The 18,174-nt window shown below is 37.2% G+C and overlaps 1 protein-coding gene across 1 annotated transcript; it reads right to left on the reverse strand.

Annotated features, from left to right (window-relative positions):
* Positions 1–6,240: 6,240 nt before the first annotated feature.
* Positions 6,241–17,827, reverse strand: LOC139145791 (endoplasmic reticulum-Golgi intermediate compartment protein 2-like). The gene is made up of 8 exons (XM_070717151.1): positions 17,703–17,827; positions 15,348–15,513; positions 14,833–14,923; positions 12,614–12,712; positions 12,016–12,113; positions 10,099–10,261; positions 9,268–9,347; positions 6,241–7,090 (listed from the first exon to the last, which is right to left on the reverse strand). The coding sequence occupies exons 1-8, from the start codon at positions 17,825–17,827 to the stop codon at positions 6,983–6,985; spliced, it is 930 nt and encodes a 309-aa protein (XP_070573252.1). The 3' UTR covers positions 6,241–6,982.
* Positions 17,828–18,174: the final 347 nt, after the last annotated feature.

Below are 18,174 nucleotides of genomic sequence, written 5' to 3' on the forward strand. Positions count from 1 at the left end.
GCACCATTGCTGAGCCCACTTGTTTGGGGTTTTTTACGAAATATCATACATGACATGTTTAGATTTTTTCGAGACAAAAGTCATGAAATGTGACAAATTGGTTCTAGATTTTGTTTAATTATAACTAACATTAAAACAATTGGATGACATTTATATTTATTCATTTTTCTTTGAATTATCTGACAAACCTTGTAATTGGAAAATGCAAAGGTAAAAGGGAACTAAACAATTTTTAGGTTCCCCTATCTGCAGTGCAAAACTTTAAAGTCCCCTTTCCGAGAAAAAACGATGAAAACTTTGAGAGTTTTTTCAAAGATTTAAACAAAAATCAAAGAAAGAAATTGTCAAAAATTTGAATATACAAACTTTCTGATAATGTTTACTAAACTATTTGAGAGCATCCCTGTAAAGCTACATATCAAATTTGGAAGCTGACACACCAGTGGTATATAAGAAACTGATGGTAGACCAAGCACTTTCTCAAAACACGAGTAAGTTTCATCATATGAACAGACAGTTAGTGAGACTTGTACATTCCCGTGCAGCAGTCACAAGTTGACTGCAGAGGATGGACAACAGACGACAAAGGAGAATAAACTGACTAGTAACACGGTGCCTTGTAGGGAGGCAGTCGTCAGAACTCTGCTCAAAGGTTGCCAGGGACCCCCATGACCGATGTAAACATTGTATCTAGGGTATGTTGTCGATTGATGAAAGTTAAAACATGTTTATTAATGATGAAGATCGTAAAATTTAAATGTTGTGTAGCTACTGTTGACTTGGTGCATCTAGATCTCATGCATGAAGTACATTGTTTGTAAACAATAAAGTCACACACAGGCACAGTTCCGACGACTGCCTCCCTTTAAAATATGTCAACATCAATAACACAGTAAAGGCAATGTCTAGGCACTGGGGTAACATACAAACTCTTGTACCACTGAATACATCTTAACATTGCTGTAATAACGGATTCCTTTTCAGAGCAAATTTCGAGTTTTGGAGCTAGATGCAAATTGTGAATCATTTCAAAGACATTCTTTGTCACATACATCGTGTAGCAGTCTGAATGCTCCTCTGGAAATCCAAACAGAAAATAAACTCTGATTGCCAGTTTGATTGTCATTTATGAAGCAGTTAGTAAAAAGTTGTCTAACATAATGCTTTCAATGCATACAGTTCTCAGTGTATTCTTCTAAATCTCTTCATAACAAGTCATCGTTGATGACACAGTCCCCGCTTGTCCATTTTGTTATAATCTTTGGTGTCTAGGTAGCTGTGGTCTAGGTAGCTGTGGAATGACATTGATGCAGCGGGTGCATCAGGCCTGTGACTTGCATAATAAAGTAATCTGAGGAACGTTCAATAAATGACTCATCTCTGCCGGTAATGACCACTGAAGGAACTTTTGATTACATCACACATAAAGATGCCCTCACTGCCTCTAGTGTCATGATGGCACATACTATACACATGGTTTGGTGGAATTTTAGAAATGGTATGGGATCGGGTACGTTGTTGTAATCAGCCATTTCGGATCATATAATGAAACAAATTATATGCACAAAAATGCAGCCATAGTATTTTATCTTCTTATCACGTTTGAACAAAATCAGTCCTTCGAGGGACAGTGACCTATGTTTATGTTTCAAAGGCATAAAAAAATCACACCAAAATTGAAATCAAATGGCTGTCTATTGACCATATGGATCATAGCACAAAATTAGTAGACATGCATATGTATGCCATAGTACTTTATCTTTGTACCAAGTCTCAACAACATTGGTTAAAGAATACTTGCATATGATTAAGCCTCAAAGACATGAAAAAATCCAAAAATGACCATCTGACAGCGATATTGGAAGAAAATGACAATCTGGCAGCCATATTGGAACATGTCACAAAGTAAATTGACATGTATATGTATGCCATAGTGCTTGATCTTTGTGCCAAGTTTGGACAAAATGGGTGTAATGACCTTTGAATTACAATTCAAAGACATGCAAAATTCCAACAAAATGGCAGTTCTGCAGCCATATTGGATCCTATCGCAAGCTTAATTGATACATGCATATGTATGCCATAGTGCTTGCCTTTGTGCCAAATTTGAACAGAATCGGTTCAAGGATGTCTGAGTTATGGTTCAAAGACATGAAAAATCGCAACAAAATGGCTGCCTCACGCCCATATTGGATTGTATCGTAATATAATTCGACATGCATATGTGGGCCATAGTGTTATACCTTTGTGTCAAGTTTGAACAGAATCGGTTTAAGGATCTTTGAGTTATAGTTCAAAGACACGAAAAATTGCAAACAAAATGGCCGCCTCGTGGCCGTATTGGATTGTATCACAAAATAATTTGACATGCATATGTAAGCCATAGTGTTATACCTTTGTGGCAAGTTTGAACAGAATCGGTTTAAGGATCTTTGAGTTATAGTTCCAGTGTTCTCCCTAGGATCAAGGGCAAGCATGTCGGAAATTGCATAAAATTTACATATTTAATTTGCATACATTAACATATATTTGAATACATACACACACATAAAACAGTCACTGCAAATTCATGAAATTGTAGTCATTTAACATGCGTTTTATTTACTTACACACACTGCTGCATGAACATACATATCAGGGGAATAAACAATTAAGTTTACAGGTAGCACCATGAACTGCAATAAATTCATACATGAAAACTGAACGGTCACATCTTGGTTTCTTCAGCAATCCAACTTCAGTTGTAAAAATTCAACTCGTACGCTCATTGCATGGAGAAACGTTTGCGATGAAACATTGCGTCACTTGTTTACGAAATTATAAAGAGCAACGAAGCCACACAATCAGGGCTGTGTACCCCAGCGAGTTTTTGAGCACATGATTACGGTCACGGTCCCAATGAATAGAGGGACTGTTACGGTTTACCATAACAGAAAATTCAGACGTATTGACACGAATGATAGTCACCAAAATTATGAAACCCCTGTCGTTTTAGTAACTTGCCTCCTTAGCGAACCTGAATGAGACCTGCACTTGAAAACAGCGCGAAACGCTCAAAGCCCACACATCGACCGCCATCTTGGAAATCGCCTGACCTGTGTACGTCACATGGCACTGTAGACATCATTTCGCGACGAAAATGTTAATCCAAACTCATATTTTTAAAAACTTTGCGCGAAATAAAAAAAAAGATTACAAGAATGCAAAAGAACGATTGTACGGTTAGCCAAAAAACTTGTAAAATTACAGTGACCCCAACATCGAGAAACTAGGTCAAGTCAGCGTAGCGTAATATGACGCACACGTAACATGTGCAGCCCACGGACTCTACCGTTCTCCTGCTCTGACACTTTCACCGTTTGTCTCAACAACAAGAACAGAAAAATAATTAAAATACAAATGCACATTCGTAATACTGCCATGGAGATTTCATGTAGACTAACCGTCATCAGGTATAGACGCCTTATAAACCTTTCTTGAGGGTCGCAATTTTGACCGATAGCTTTGACCACCAGCATTTTCACGGCGTCGACGTCACTGTTATCCCCCCACGTAACTTGATAAACGGCCATTGACACGACGCTCGATCAACATGATCAAAGTCGCGGCCACACCGATGTGCACCTTTGTACGTGTCAATTGATTAATGTAAACTCGTCAATCAACACGAAAAAGTCTATTCAGGACTAAAAACGATGTTGATAAGGCTAGTTTTGGCAGATGTCCCATGCCAATGAATACACTGAGCCGTCAAGTGGGGCTGTCAATCAAGGGTGTCGGAAAAAATCTGAAGCGTCACGGCATTGTAGCAAGCGTCACGACGATCAAGGCAAGCGTCACGGAGACGTGATGCTTGAAGGGCCTAGGGAGAACACTGAGTTCAAAGACACGAAAATCGCAAACAAAATGGCCGCCTCGTGGCCGTATTGGATTGTATCACAAAATAATTTGACATGCATATGTAAGCCATAGTATTATACCTTTGTGGCAAGTTTGAACAGAATTTATTCAAGGATGTCTGAGTTATGGTCCAAAAACATGAAAAATCGCAACAAAATGGCCGCCACGTGCCCTTATTGAAACATATCGCGAAATAATTTGACATGGCTATGAAAGCCATAGTGTTATGCCTTTGTGCCAAGTTTGAGCAGAATGTGCTCAAGGATGTCTGAGTTATGGTCCAAAGACATGAAAAAATCGCAACAAAATGGCCGCCACGCGCCCATATTGAAACATATCGCGAAATAATTTGACATGGATATGAAAGCCAAAGTGTTATGCCTTTGTGCCAAGTTTGAGCAGAATGTGTCAAGGATGTCTGAGTTATGGTCTAAAGACATGAAAAATTGCAACAAAATGGCCGCCACGCGCCCATATTGAAACATATCGCAAAATAATTTGACATGGATATGAAAGTCATTATGTTATGCCTTTGTGCCAAGTTTGAGCAGAATGTGCTCAAGGATGTCTGAGTTATGGTCCAAAGACATGAAAAATCGCAATAAAATGGCCGCCTCGCGCCCATATTGGATCGTATCACAAAATAAATCGACGTGCATCTGTAGGTCATAGTGCTATGCCTTTGTGCCAAGTTTGAAAAAAATTAATTTAGCAGTGTCTGAGAAACTGTTGATGACGGAGGACGGACGGACGGACGGACGGACGGACGGACGGGACCCAATCTATAAGTCCCCGCCGGACTTCGTCCGCGGGGACTAAAAACCAAACACACTTACACACACAGATTCGAAGGACTTCAGATTTATTCAAAATGAAAGCTTTGAACAAAAAAGTATAAGATATCACAAATCAAAGCCATGTATATTACATCGTTTATGTTTCTATTACAGTTCCAATACATTTAAGAGAGGACAGTGTTTGTCAGTTCAGATTTCCATTGGTGGTTAACATGCCATGAGTAGCTGAATTTTGGATGATTTTTTTACTATGTTTTAACAGGTCACTTCCAAGTTCTTTCCGTATGTTGTGGGTTGGAATCCGATTGAAAACTAGCCGTATATTCTTTTTATACTCCCTAAATAATCTTAAATTGTCCTGTATTTAGCTTTCCAATACACTGTCTTTACACATTTAGAATCCGATATAATCGATCAAATTTGAATTTCAGTCTGGAGCAGAATATACTTATCAACAATAATAATTCAGTCTACATATGTTACGTCGAATTGAAAAGCTTAACCCTTTCACCACCATGGTTCCACCCAAACCCATTGTTATCAATGGTGATCTTGGACCTGTATACAGGGAACTGGGGTGAGAGGGTTAATACTGTATATCCCAACATGCTTTGAGAGAAGTGGAAGTAACTATAGCTGACATTAAAATAAAAAATTGGGGGGAAACTTGTGCATGGCACAGAAACTTGTCACATCGCTCCTCTGGTCTTCAAAGAAACTATCTTCAGTTATTTTAATGACAGAAACACTGTTGAAAGATACACTTCAATACAGCATTGCTTAAATTGGCACTCCTACTTGGCAACACAAACGGTCGATATTTGATGTGGCGACTGCGTATGGATCGAGAGATATCGATATTCCCGAGCGTATTTTTCACATCCCGACGTTTTACGATCGTTTCTGATTATGACCCGCAATCCCCCGAAGGTTTGTTGTTGTGCTAATTGATGATATTCTAGGGAGTCCATAATAAGTTCAAACGACAGAATTAATTTACCTCCCACTGCGAACACTTTATATACAGCACTATGCTTTTACCTCAGGTAAGTTTTTTTTAAAACTTCTCCTTAGTTTTATCGTTTTCATTATTCTCAATGAGCTGTATTATATTTTTAACCAATACCACACAGATATCAGTTTTTACGTGTAAAATATTAGCCGCCTCTGATGACTACATTTTGTCGTCTGCCGCACAGTTACGCTTGGTTCGATACATAGTGGCCGCCACGTAGTATGCGCCTGCATATCACGCGGCGGCCGCTATGTATCAACCAAAATTTAACTGTGCTGGTCACCTATGCGAATTCTGGTGGAATCAGCAAACTTTGTTTTTCGTTTTTTTGCCGAGTCAGTAAGACTCGGTTTTCTCCCACGGGACATGACCATCACCGACACGAGTGGTACTGTGGCGTACAGCAGCGTCAGTGAAGACTCATACTCCATAGCTTAGTTGACAATGGCACCAGTGCCGAACGTTCGATGTTCGGAAGCTGAATTTAGGTGGGCCACCGGAATTGAAACTTTTACTTTTTTGAGGACATGTTTTTATCGATATCTCGCGATTCGCACACAGTCGCCATGTCAAATATCGACCGTTGGCATTAAAAAATGTGTTTTAAAAATGTTACCAAGTGGGAGTGTCACTTTAAGCAATTCATAGTTTATGAGAATAATGTGAACAAGGTAAAATGTACATGTAGTAAGATGCAGTTCAAGTACCTTTAGAAGGACAACATGTTAGTCTCTTATGACTTCTATGGTATTCCCAAAATAATATTGAAATACCCTCTATTTAGCTTGTCAACACACTGCCTCTACACATGTAGAATGTACTATTATTGATCACATTTGAATTCTAGTCATCAGCAGAATTTACTTGTCAACAATGACAATGCAGTCAACACAGGTTGAATGCCTTGGAAACAGAGTAACTTTTAAACTATAATTGACATAAAAGCAAACAATGCAAAAAACATCAAAAGTTTTAGCTACTAGCCCTGTAATAGAGACATTTCTCCTCAGGTCTTTACAGAAACTATCGTCCGTAGTGACTTAATTTTAAAGTAAAAAACACCTGGTTGAAATACCATACCGGTACTTTACACTTCAGTACAACATGGCTTAAACAACTCATAGCTTAGGAGAATGATGTGAACAAAGTAAAAAAGTTGTAAAATACAAAAGTTGTAAATTCTTCTTTTCCAGTTATTAATTCTGTCTGACAGCATCTTAGAATTCACAGATTTATTGAATGAAGCAGAAACACAGAATGTGAAGAAACACTATTGTTGTATTGTCTGTTGGTCTGATTGAGGTACAAAGTTAACTTGCGGTGTGACAGGTTGTATTCCTTGATCTAATTTGTGTACAGGAACACTGGCAGAATCAATCTGTAATTACAAAAAAATTCAGAAAGAATATGAAAACAGGAATTACATAATATTAGCAGAGTAAGGAAGAAAATAGACATTCCTTCAAAGCTTCCTGATATTAAATGTAGATCCTGAAGACTTAGGGATGTGATACTTTGTATATAACAAACTTAAACATTGTACAATATGCACACACAAAGGATACTGAGTTGCTTTTACTTGGGAATGTACATGTTTAAAGAACGTTTACTATGGGTCATTTTTACTGTCCATTGTGGAAGTTTTGAAAACTTTTACAAAGAGATAAACAAATGCACTTTATTTCAACCATGATTTGGCATAACGATTTCATTTAATAACTGTTGGTGGCTGACATCAATGCATACAATAAGAAATGTAGGAATCACACTAATTGAGCAATTTGTGAGAATTATCTGATCTGTTTTCAGTGGTATGCACATTGTTTTTGCAGCAATTTTGCTTTCAGTTGTCATACACATCCATTTCATCATACAATCATGTGCAGCTTTTCTTAGAAAATGTCCATTTTTACAAAACATTTCTATGCATTTCATGTTAAGAAACACAAGATATATATTTGCCAAACATTGGCGAGTCCCAAGCATCCCAAGCATGGATCCCTTATATTGACCGCATTTTGTAACAACCTTAAAATTTGTGATGTTAGATGTAACTAGAAAGTTCCAGAGACCAGAACAGCGGAAGAAAAGAGAATGTGTGACGAAGATTGGTGCAGAATGAAAGAGTGCTTGGGATCAGTCGCGGAACTGATATGAGACGACAACACGTTAAACAGCGATAATATGAACAGTTCTAAAGGCCTGTAAGAAATTGGGCAATCTAGCGTCAATCGGGGACTCAATTACAGTACAACGTAGCTGCAATGATTGTGTAGCGACAGGTCGCTCGCTGAATTTTACGTTGAACGCGAACCCTACGCTGCTACAAGGCCCTATGCCATGGGCGATTGGTCAATCAATTTTCCCGAAACCATTTGGTTTCGCCACAAAACCAGGGATCAACAGTGCGATCGCCTACTTTGGTAGGGTTCGCGTTCAACGTAAAATTCAGCGAGCGACCTCTCGCTACAATCATTGCAGCTCAGTACGCGACGATACATAGCGGTATTAAACAACAGAATACAACTAAAAGCAAGGCAGTCCAGGGAATTACAGTACCTGGTACACAGATTACAAATGCCTACATGTACGGTAAAAAAACGCAACAGATACATACGGGGGCGACAACGCACGGAAATGTATATCAGACGAGGGGAGACATCGGACCTAGGCCGTTGAACTTGAAAACCGAGGCCACATGGCTACCCACTCAGCTCCGGACAATCAACAAAGAAAGCCTCGTATATGTATACAAATATCTTCGGCAAAACTTATAATAAAGTTATAAAACCCAATTTCAAAATGCGATCGCTCTCCGAAACGTCACAATATCTAAGCTCTTGAACGATCACGCACGGTCGCTATGCTTGAATCATCGCAAAGCAAAAATTCAACATGTCCGCCAAAGTATGGAAGGTGTATGACGTAACAGTATAGCGCCACGTACGGCGGGTATTTAGAGAAAAATAAAAATCAAAAAGCAACAAAAAACAAAGCGAAAGAAAGCTAGAATTATTAATAGCTGAACGCAATTTGATATTTGTGCAATGCAAAAAAAAAAAAATAAACAAACAAGAAATGCCCGTGAAACCCGTCCGAGCTGAGCGATGACGTCATAAGCGTGTCACAATGCATTCTGGGTAATGAAAGTAAAATTTGTATGTGGCATGTTCTATGGTAGTAATAAGAGAAATAGAGAAAGAAAGAAAGAAAAAAAGAAGGAAAGTGAGCAAAAACTAACAGTTCCAGAGCTGGTCTCTGGAACTAATAATCTGACACATCACTGCTGTATATTATTGACTGTGCTAATTACCTTAACAATGGTAATGTCAAACCACTATCATACGAACAAGGCTAGACAGTACGTGTATGGCTGAGCGATATTGATAGACATAGAGGGCGCCCAACAGACTCAAAGCAACAGGTGTCAGCTGTGCGTGTCAAGTGTCTAACAATTACTAGAGGAGGAAGTAAAGCAGAATGTGAATCATGGCAATATAAAATGAGAGATATATCAAAATATCACCTGCTTTGGTTTTTATTTTTAAATATTACCTGTTTTGGTTTGTATTTTCCTAGTTGATATCGACAGCATATAAGATCATACAGAGCTCCAATCAATGAATGCAACATGCCTGTAAGATAAGATTATTTTTTGTTAATTTTTTTGAGAATCAAAGAGTGCCACAGGTGACAAATAATTATCATACAATGACCCAACTTGAGAATATTGAGACGTCCTACACAAAGCTGATTTACAAGTCTGTGTATCTTCAAGTTCTAGGGTGAAGGGTTTTCTGTTTAAATGTGATCATTTTACCAAACAGCAAGGCTGACATGTGGCAAAAAATGTCTGAAACATGCAGCATAGCATAGAAAAATATGTGTCCAGATATTTCCCACTGATTCTCATTGCTTAGGATATACATGTACATGTATCATCATATGTCTCATTTCTAGAGCAACACAGCTGTCCTTTCTGACTCTATCACTGGCTATACATTGCTAGCACATTACTTGCTGGGTTAGGCTATAGACATAGGTCTGGATTTGTCAGTTGATTGTGGGTAACTATCAGTTCAGATACTGCTATTTTAAGTTACATGTGCATCTCAGTCATAATGAAATTAAAGACATTCATTCAAGCAAAGTTATCCTTTGATGGCATGTAAAAACTTTGGCTATCAACAGAGAGGTGTTTTCAGAATTGTGTGTGAAGAAAATGTTGAACTTCTCTGACAATATTCAAACGATATACATAACGTGTTTGACAGTTTTGAAGCTAGATTCATTTACTTGTATTGTCAAAAGCTGATTTAACAGTTAGGGGTCACTATCCACATCGATAGATAGCACCAGAAGATACAACCTGTGTTGAATACAAACCTGATGTAGCAAAGACTCCACCCACAATTCCACATAATCTGACTAAAAACTGCCATATTGGCTGGTATTCCTCAGTGACTTTGATCAACAATGATGACAAATCGTACTTGAAAAAAATCCCAGCAACTCCATGGCTGCCTTCTAGATGGTTTATCACCCTGTCCTGAAATAACAGAGAAAATCACTAATTTATCAATCATTTTTACCACTAGGCCTAGGACCACACAATACAGGCTGGCGATGTTAAATGATGTTAAACACATCATTGTCAATTACATAGTCCTTGCCAAATATAAATTTGTCAATGTGAAACTGTAAAAGTTTACAAATGTGATTGTAAATACAATTTCCAAGTCCAGAAGTGCTGAATAGGCAAATGAATGTTCCCTTTCTCTTTGAATAAAAGTGATTACATATCCTGAAAGCGCCTTGTGCTCATTAAAGGTATACAGTCATCTGTAATCTAAATATGCCCGTATATGGTCAAAGGGGTGTACCTTAGTATTCAAAATACCCATATGAGGGTGCTGTTTTTATAAAAGCGGCCACCCGCTTAAAATCTGTGATTGGTTAGTTTTTCTCTTTCCATGGCAACTGTGGCAAAATTGAAACAGGTGACAGTATACCTTTAAAAATAAATGGGATCAGAACACGGAAAATACACAAGTGGCTCTAGAGGGTGCTATTACATACAATCTTTGACAACTACTTGTAGGTTCAAAGTGTACTGAAATGGGGTCAACTGTAAGGTTCCCGTGGCATGCTAGTAGAAGAATTGTCTTGGCAAGGTCAGGTTTGCAGAGGATGACAAAGGTGGTAAATTGCAGCATTGAAGAGCATATAAAGGTACAAACATGAATTGACTTAAAGGTATACAGTCACCTGTAATCAAAATATGCCCATATATGGTCAAAGGGGCATTCCCTGGTATTCAAAATGCCAGTGTGAGGGCGCTGTTTTTAAAAAGCAGCTTCCCGCTTAAAATCTGTGATTGGTTAGATTTTCTCTTTCCATGGTAACTGTGGCAAAATTGGAACAGGTGACAGTATACCTTTAACTGTGTATACATTATTACATTTATACATGTGCTCAACAACAATTGGTTTCTGTTATGATGAAAAATATACTACATATCATTTTACATCTATGTTATCAAAGTGAGCATGGAAAAATCAGAACAAAATAGCTGCCTGGCAGCCATATTGGATCGTATCATGAAAACATTTGACATGCACATGTAAGTCATGATGTGTAGTCCTTGTGCCAAGTTTAAAAGAAATCTGCAGAGGCATGTCTTAGTTATGGCTCTGAACATTTAAAAATCCGAGAAATGACTGACTTGCACCGATATTTGATCATATCACAAAACAAAGTTTTGTGCATATGTATGCTATAGTGTATTATACTTGTGCCAAGTTTGAAAGAAATAGGGCCATGCATGTTTGAGATAGCTGCTTGGACGGATGCAAGATCACACACATGGGTATACAGAACCTAATCTATAAGTCCTGTAGTATAAGGGAATTTACATGACAAGCAAGTCAAAAGTTGGGCTGATGTGCAGCGTCTCGGAAGCTGATGTCCCATTGGGTGGCTGAATCTTACAGTTATAATTCAATATTACAAAAAAAGATTACCTAAGTTGCTGTGAATAGTGACAATCAACCAATCAGATATCCTTCCTAGCACACTGCACATCAGCAGAAAAAGTTATCTTTAAGTTGTTGGTGATGTAAATGCACCATGTCATTTGTGGCATTTTTTTGCATTCTACCATCAAGGTACATGTATGTTTCAGGATAGCTCCCTGATATTATGACTAAACCAAACTTGGGTGAAAGGGAGTTACACATGCACTGCTAACTTTAACCACTGTCCTGCTACAAACAATCACTTAGGATGATAACAAATACAAACCTTTTCAGTAACTGCATACTGATGTGTGTCTGCTTTAGCAACTCTAGTGTTCACCTGTGTTGGTACAATCTGTATAAAATATTGGTACATACGCATACCTGAAACAAGACACACAGATATAAATTCATTTATGTATGGCTTATCTCTTTCTGATCCTCAGGTGATTTCATAAGTATTTTACCACTGTAACATCACATTTCATGCATCTCTGATAAAATCATGCATTATTCTATGTACAATTGGGCAATATTACAACTGTAAAGACAGTCTGTACTGAATCACTAGATGTTAATGGTATAATGTGTTGCACACGGTATGTATGTAGTGGTGTGTGCATACCAGTACTACCGGTAAGTATGCACACAATACAATAAGGTGTGTTTTGAGGAATGAAATGTACTGAATGAAAAACTGTAGATTGCGTTGACAGGAAAACCACCTAGACATGTTTGTGACATAAATTTTATAAATAGTGACACATGATGTTGAGAAAATTGTGGCTGATTTTGAACCCAACTTCTTGTACATGTAGCTTCTTGTTTGCAAGCAGTCCATGAAAGTATTCTGGGAAAGGACTTGATTCAATAATAATACTTACTCTCCTTTGTAATTTTTTGATCTCCATCCAATGGATTAACAATCCCTGGAGTGGGAATGCCGAATGAAAAGTGATCTATCCGATGTGAAAAATTGTATTCTGTAAAGTAATAGAGAAAGCAAAATATCAAATGATGTCATGACGTAGACAAAATGACCAACCAATGGAGCTGTACTAGCAATGCATTGCTCTTGCTTTAGCTATGAACATACAATATGTGTTATTGTAATGTTAATAGATTGTATAACTAGCCTGGGCACCTAAGAGAACGGTACTGATGAATTACTAAAAAGTAAAGGATAATTGATGAATCAATCAATCAAAAATAATTTAATGAAAAATCATATTCATTTTTTAATTTTGACCTTAAATCAAGGGGTAGACAGACACGGTAATGCAAAAAGCACTTTCTCTAGATGAACAGGTATGTATTGTGTTGTACACATTTCAAATCAGCCGCAACAAAAATGAGACAGGTCTAGCCAGTACAACAGGGATTTCATTTTCAAATGCAACTGCAGAATTTACAGTTCATGGTTTGATGTTTCTGTTGGAAAAATAAATTTGTCATATTTAAGTTCGAAATGAGATAATGATCTCTGTTTTACAGCATATTGAATGTCAGGAAATAGAAAACATTTTTAATTTTTGGATATTTTTTTAAACTTTGAGTCCAACAATGAGTGTACAGACTTGATCAGAAGCTACAACAAGCGACCTAGCGGCCGATATAGCTCCGCTGTGTTTATGTACAGAATAACTATTTTTGACACATGTTGATGAAGAAGGTGGAAATCTTTGATAACTCAATGCAGTGGCCAGAAAAATGTGGCTAAAATAAGCTGCAAAAATACAAAATTGAAGATTTCATCATACTTTGAATATATCACATCCGATCATCCTAAGAACATGTCAACCAAAGCTATCTGATGAGTAGTTTTTTGAGAATAAAATATTCTGACCAAAAATGGCAACGATTGCCCCCAAAAATAAAAATTGCAGATTTCATCATAATTTCAAAATATCACACTTAGTTATACCAAATTTCAAAGCTGTTAGACCAGTACTTTTTGAGAAATGCATTTTTTGACCAAAAATGGCAAAAATTGCCCCAAAAATTCAAATTGCAGATGTCATCATTATTTCAATAAATATCATTTAGTTCATCTATGGAAACCTGTATACCAAATTTCAAAGCTATCAGATAAGTAGTTTTGGAAATACACATTTTTTGACCAAAAATGGCAAAAATTGCCCCAAAAATACAAAATTACAGATTTCATCAGAAATTCAATATATATTACTAAGCTTATCTGTAGAAACCTGTATACCAAATTTCAAAGCTATCAGACCAGTACTTTTTGAGAAACACATTTTTTGACCAAAAATGGCAAAAATTGCCCCAAAATTACAAAATTGCAGATTTCATCATTATTTCCATAAATATCATTTAGTTCATCTGTAGAAACCTCTATACCAAATTTCAAAGCTATCAGATGAGTAGTTTTGGAAATACACATTTTTTGACCAAAAATGGCAAAAATTGCCCCAAAAATACAAAATTACAGATTTCATCAGAAATTCAATATATATTACTTAGTTCATCTATAGAAACCTGTATACCAAACTTCAAACTATCAGACCAGTACTTTTTGAGAAATACATTTTTGACCAAAAATGGCAAAAATTGCCTTAAAAATGCAAATTTGCATATTTCTGCACAATTTGAACAAATCTGAAATAGATCATCCCTAGGGACATATGTACCAAATATAAAAGCTATCTGACCAGTAGTTTTGAAGAAGAAGATTTTTAAAGATTTTTTTACCAAAAATGACAAAAATTGCCTTAAAATACAAATATGCAAATTTCACCACCATTTGAACAAATCTGATTTAAGTCACCCTAAGCAAACTGCATATCAAATTTCAAAGCAATCGAACGAGCGGTTTCAGAGAAGAAGATTTTTTTTACCAAAAACACAAAAAAAATGCCCCAAAATACAAATATGCAAATATCACCATGATTTGAACAAACTGAAGTAAGGTCACCCCAAGTGAACTGCATATAAAATTTCAAAGCAATTGGACTTGTGGTTTCAGAGGAGAAGGCAATTGTTGACGGACGCCGGACGCCGGACGCCGACGCCGGACGACGACGGATAATCAACCTATTTGATAAGCTCCGCGTCGCTGACAGCGGAGCTAATAAAACTGGACTTACGATTGAAATGATGAAAGCAGAGAGGTGTGCATGTCCCCTTGGATGTGGTATTGACTTTCCTATTGTGATGTGAAAATTACCAGCAACCTGAAATTATGTCAATATACATCTTTCAGTAGGTAAAAAGACTTTACAGATTCTCAGTTTACAACTAAAATCATAAACAAACATACATACATACATACATACATACATACATACATACATACATACATACATACTCCACCGACTCACCATATAAGCTCTCTTTGGTATATATGCATATGCCAAATGTGAGCTAAAATAAATGTGACAAGACACAAACCAGAGACCTTCAAATGAAACTCAGACTGAAATATGGTAGAATTTTCATAAATGCCAGACATGATGCGACTTGTAATAACTGAACTTTCTGCTTCAGAATGAATCATTATAATTTTCACATACCCACTTCCAATACATAGTTTATTCCGCACCTTCTAACACAATAGGGATAAACCATGTGTTTCTGTAGGTAGGGTAGACAACTCACCTTATGTAGATCCACAGAGCCATGTATCCTGCAAGCATCAGGCTTGCCTTCTGGTTTGTCTTCTCTCTCTGGCATTGAGGTCGCTGAACTATCAAAGCCAACTTTGAAGAGTAAATCTTGTATTGCATGCTCAGTGCTCAATGCCTGACGTATTGCCTGAAGTTTTCTGAAAGTTGGGAAAACAATCATCAGTTTTTTATCATCCTAAGTCCCTCACAAAAAAATTATTGGGGAAACATTGATTTACATTTTTTATTTTGCTTGTTTTTTGAGCTCATAAGATCCAAATAGTAACATGAAGACAAAGAATATTAATATTGTTCTCATAAAAAGCCATATTTGTATAAATAAAGAACTAGTAAATCATGTTTGCATATTTATTGGTGAAGAGTTGGTGTCCCATGTTTTGCATGCATGTAGCCTTGACTGTTTAAATTTCAAACACAAACTCTCCAACAATACTCCTAAAATTGAAGGTCAAATCTGCATTTTGGCCAATTACTGATGTCAACACTACATTTCTACAAAATAAGGGTTAAAAAGATACGTGCAATTGATGGATAAAAAAAATACCGCAATTATACGGTGTCGCTCAAATTTGATCAGAATTGGTATACCGGTATACCAGTATGGGTTACCAAAGATCAACAATACCGTAAATGTTGTTTCTATCTGTTCAGTGGAGGAAAATTCTACGTTGATGTTATGGCAATGATTTATGCACAGTACAACCAGAAAAACAACAAGAAATATTTAAACCAGAAAAACAAGAATGACAAAAGTAATTAAGGTCTAACTTAGGTACTGGAGGTCAACTTTAGCAACATGCATAGCAGAAACAAGCATCTCTTAGTTTAGTATACCGGTAAACGGTCTTCCCCATCTACTGTCTATGGTTGCAGCTGGTCTGTTAATATGTAACAGTTCATAAACAATGACCGGAATGAGTCAAGATCAGTGGAGTTTGCCTGTTTCTCACTGGCATGCCTCCTGCACATTTGCAGGATTTCACTTTTTCTTACCTCATTTGCACATTTTGACACTGATGTGTTCATTTGAACAAATTCACATCTCAACCCTACATCTACCTGTACACCAAATACTGAGATGGTAGCTTTGGCGGTATGGGAGCCTGAGTTTGTGTGTGACGGACATACATCCGCACATACTATACAGACATACAGACATGCAAATCAGATGCAAATGAACTGATTCAGCTTATACGATAACCTCACAGTGAACCTCACATTGGTACACCAAATGTGAGCTAAAAACATGTCATAAAACTCTGCATTTTATCACAAGTTCTGTAGCCAAAAGTTAATTGTTCTTTATTTATATAAATTTGGCTTTGAACTTAATACTTCTTGGCCTTGAAATTTAGCATTTTATAAAAAGATAAATTTGTAATGCGTAGTATGAAATTATAGATTGTTCAACTCAGGAAAACAGCGATGGTCAGGTTTCAGAAAACGAATTTAAGGGCCAGTTAGTAATGCTATCTTTTCATAATTTTTTCACCATTTTTGTTCTGAATGTGAACCATAATTCTTTGTCTACTACTCAAAGCAGGTTGATATACTCAGTGTTCCGCTTGACAACTCATAGTACATGTATGTGCTAGCTTTTGAGTCATTTTTCTGGAAAAGACATTTCGACGGTCATCACTCTTGCGATTTCTACAAACAGAGTGTTAATGACACTTGGCTCCCATTTCGTTCGATGTGGCAGGCCAGGGAGTGAGTGTACTGAACTAAGTTTACCCCTAGGATCATGCAAGGCAATGGGATGAGGGCTATCAGAGATAATGGTTTGACCAAAACTACAGACTACATACAGTGCAGACACATACATACATACATACATACATACATACATACATACATACAATATATTCATACATACATACAGAGATACAGACAGACAGACAGACAAACAAACATACAGTACAGACAGACATAAAGACATACCGGTACATACTGGTACATACATACAGATATACTGACATGCAGACGCTGCCGACCTACTACCGGTATATAAGCTCTCTTTGGTATGTAAAAGTAGCAAATGTGAGTTAATGTATTTTGAATTAGCTTTGTGTGAACGTGATACTTATTATTTGTGTTAACTTGAACTTTAAAATGTATGATGTGATATCAATTCATCAAGGGGCAACAGAAGTAATGTTAATAGTTTCATCACAATTAATTCTATTAAACAAGGAAATATTGCTATGTTGAAAAACAAAGCATTAGTATCACAAACAATCCATTATATACTACCAGTAAATGCCATATTATTGTTGACAGCGAATTCCAATCTAATTAAGTTGTTAATAATGATGTTGGACATTACACAGGTATCCCAGTGAGCTCTGCTGTGTTGGCAAACTGAGTGCTGGGCAACTTGACATGATTCAAATTTGGATTCACATTTGGATATAGGAAGATGATATGATGTTCTCCACAGTAGTGTTTCATCCTGGATGGCAACAACAGGGGTTTCCCCTTTACCAGAAAATCAAAAGGGGGATTTCACCAGTTCATGTGTTCTACTTGTACCGGTATCTCGAAGGTGTGACTGGCACCATTTAATTGGGGCGGTGGGGGGGGGGGGGGGTGGGGGGGGGTGGAGGTCCCCTTGAGAAATTACTGGGTGCCAAAATGACAACAGAAGGGGAACTGGGCCCCAGCTCCCTCTCAAGATGAAACACTGCCACAGCTCAAAAAACCAGAGGGCTGACTAATTTAAACCCTGGTCAAACAAGAAGTGCAATGTTTTGTACAAACACAGCATGAGTAATGAAAGATAAGATCAAAACATACAG

This window comes from Ptychodera flava, chromosome 1, assembly GCF_041260155.1.
Source record: "Ptychodera flava strain L36383 chromosome 1, AS_Pfla_20210202, whole genome shotgun sequence".
Taxonomy (NCBI): Eukaryota; Metazoa; Hemichordata; class Enteropneusta; family Ptychoderidae; genus Ptychodera; species Ptychodera flava.

Excerpts from the sequence above, each read along its gene's own strand:
- LOC139145791 (XM_070717151.1), bottom strand. The coding sequence starts at position 17,827 with ATGAAACACTACTGTGGAGAACATCATATCATCTTCCTATATCCAAAT. Across the intron at positions 15,514-17,702 it reads GAGCTCACTGGGATACCTGT|AAAACTTCAGGCAATACGTC; the intron begins GTAATGTCCAAC and ends CCCAACTTTCAG. Across the intron at positions 10,262-12,015 it reads AGTATGCAGTTACTGAAAAG|GACAGGGTGATAAACCATCT; the intron begins GTTTGTATTTGT and ends CTGTTATTTCAG.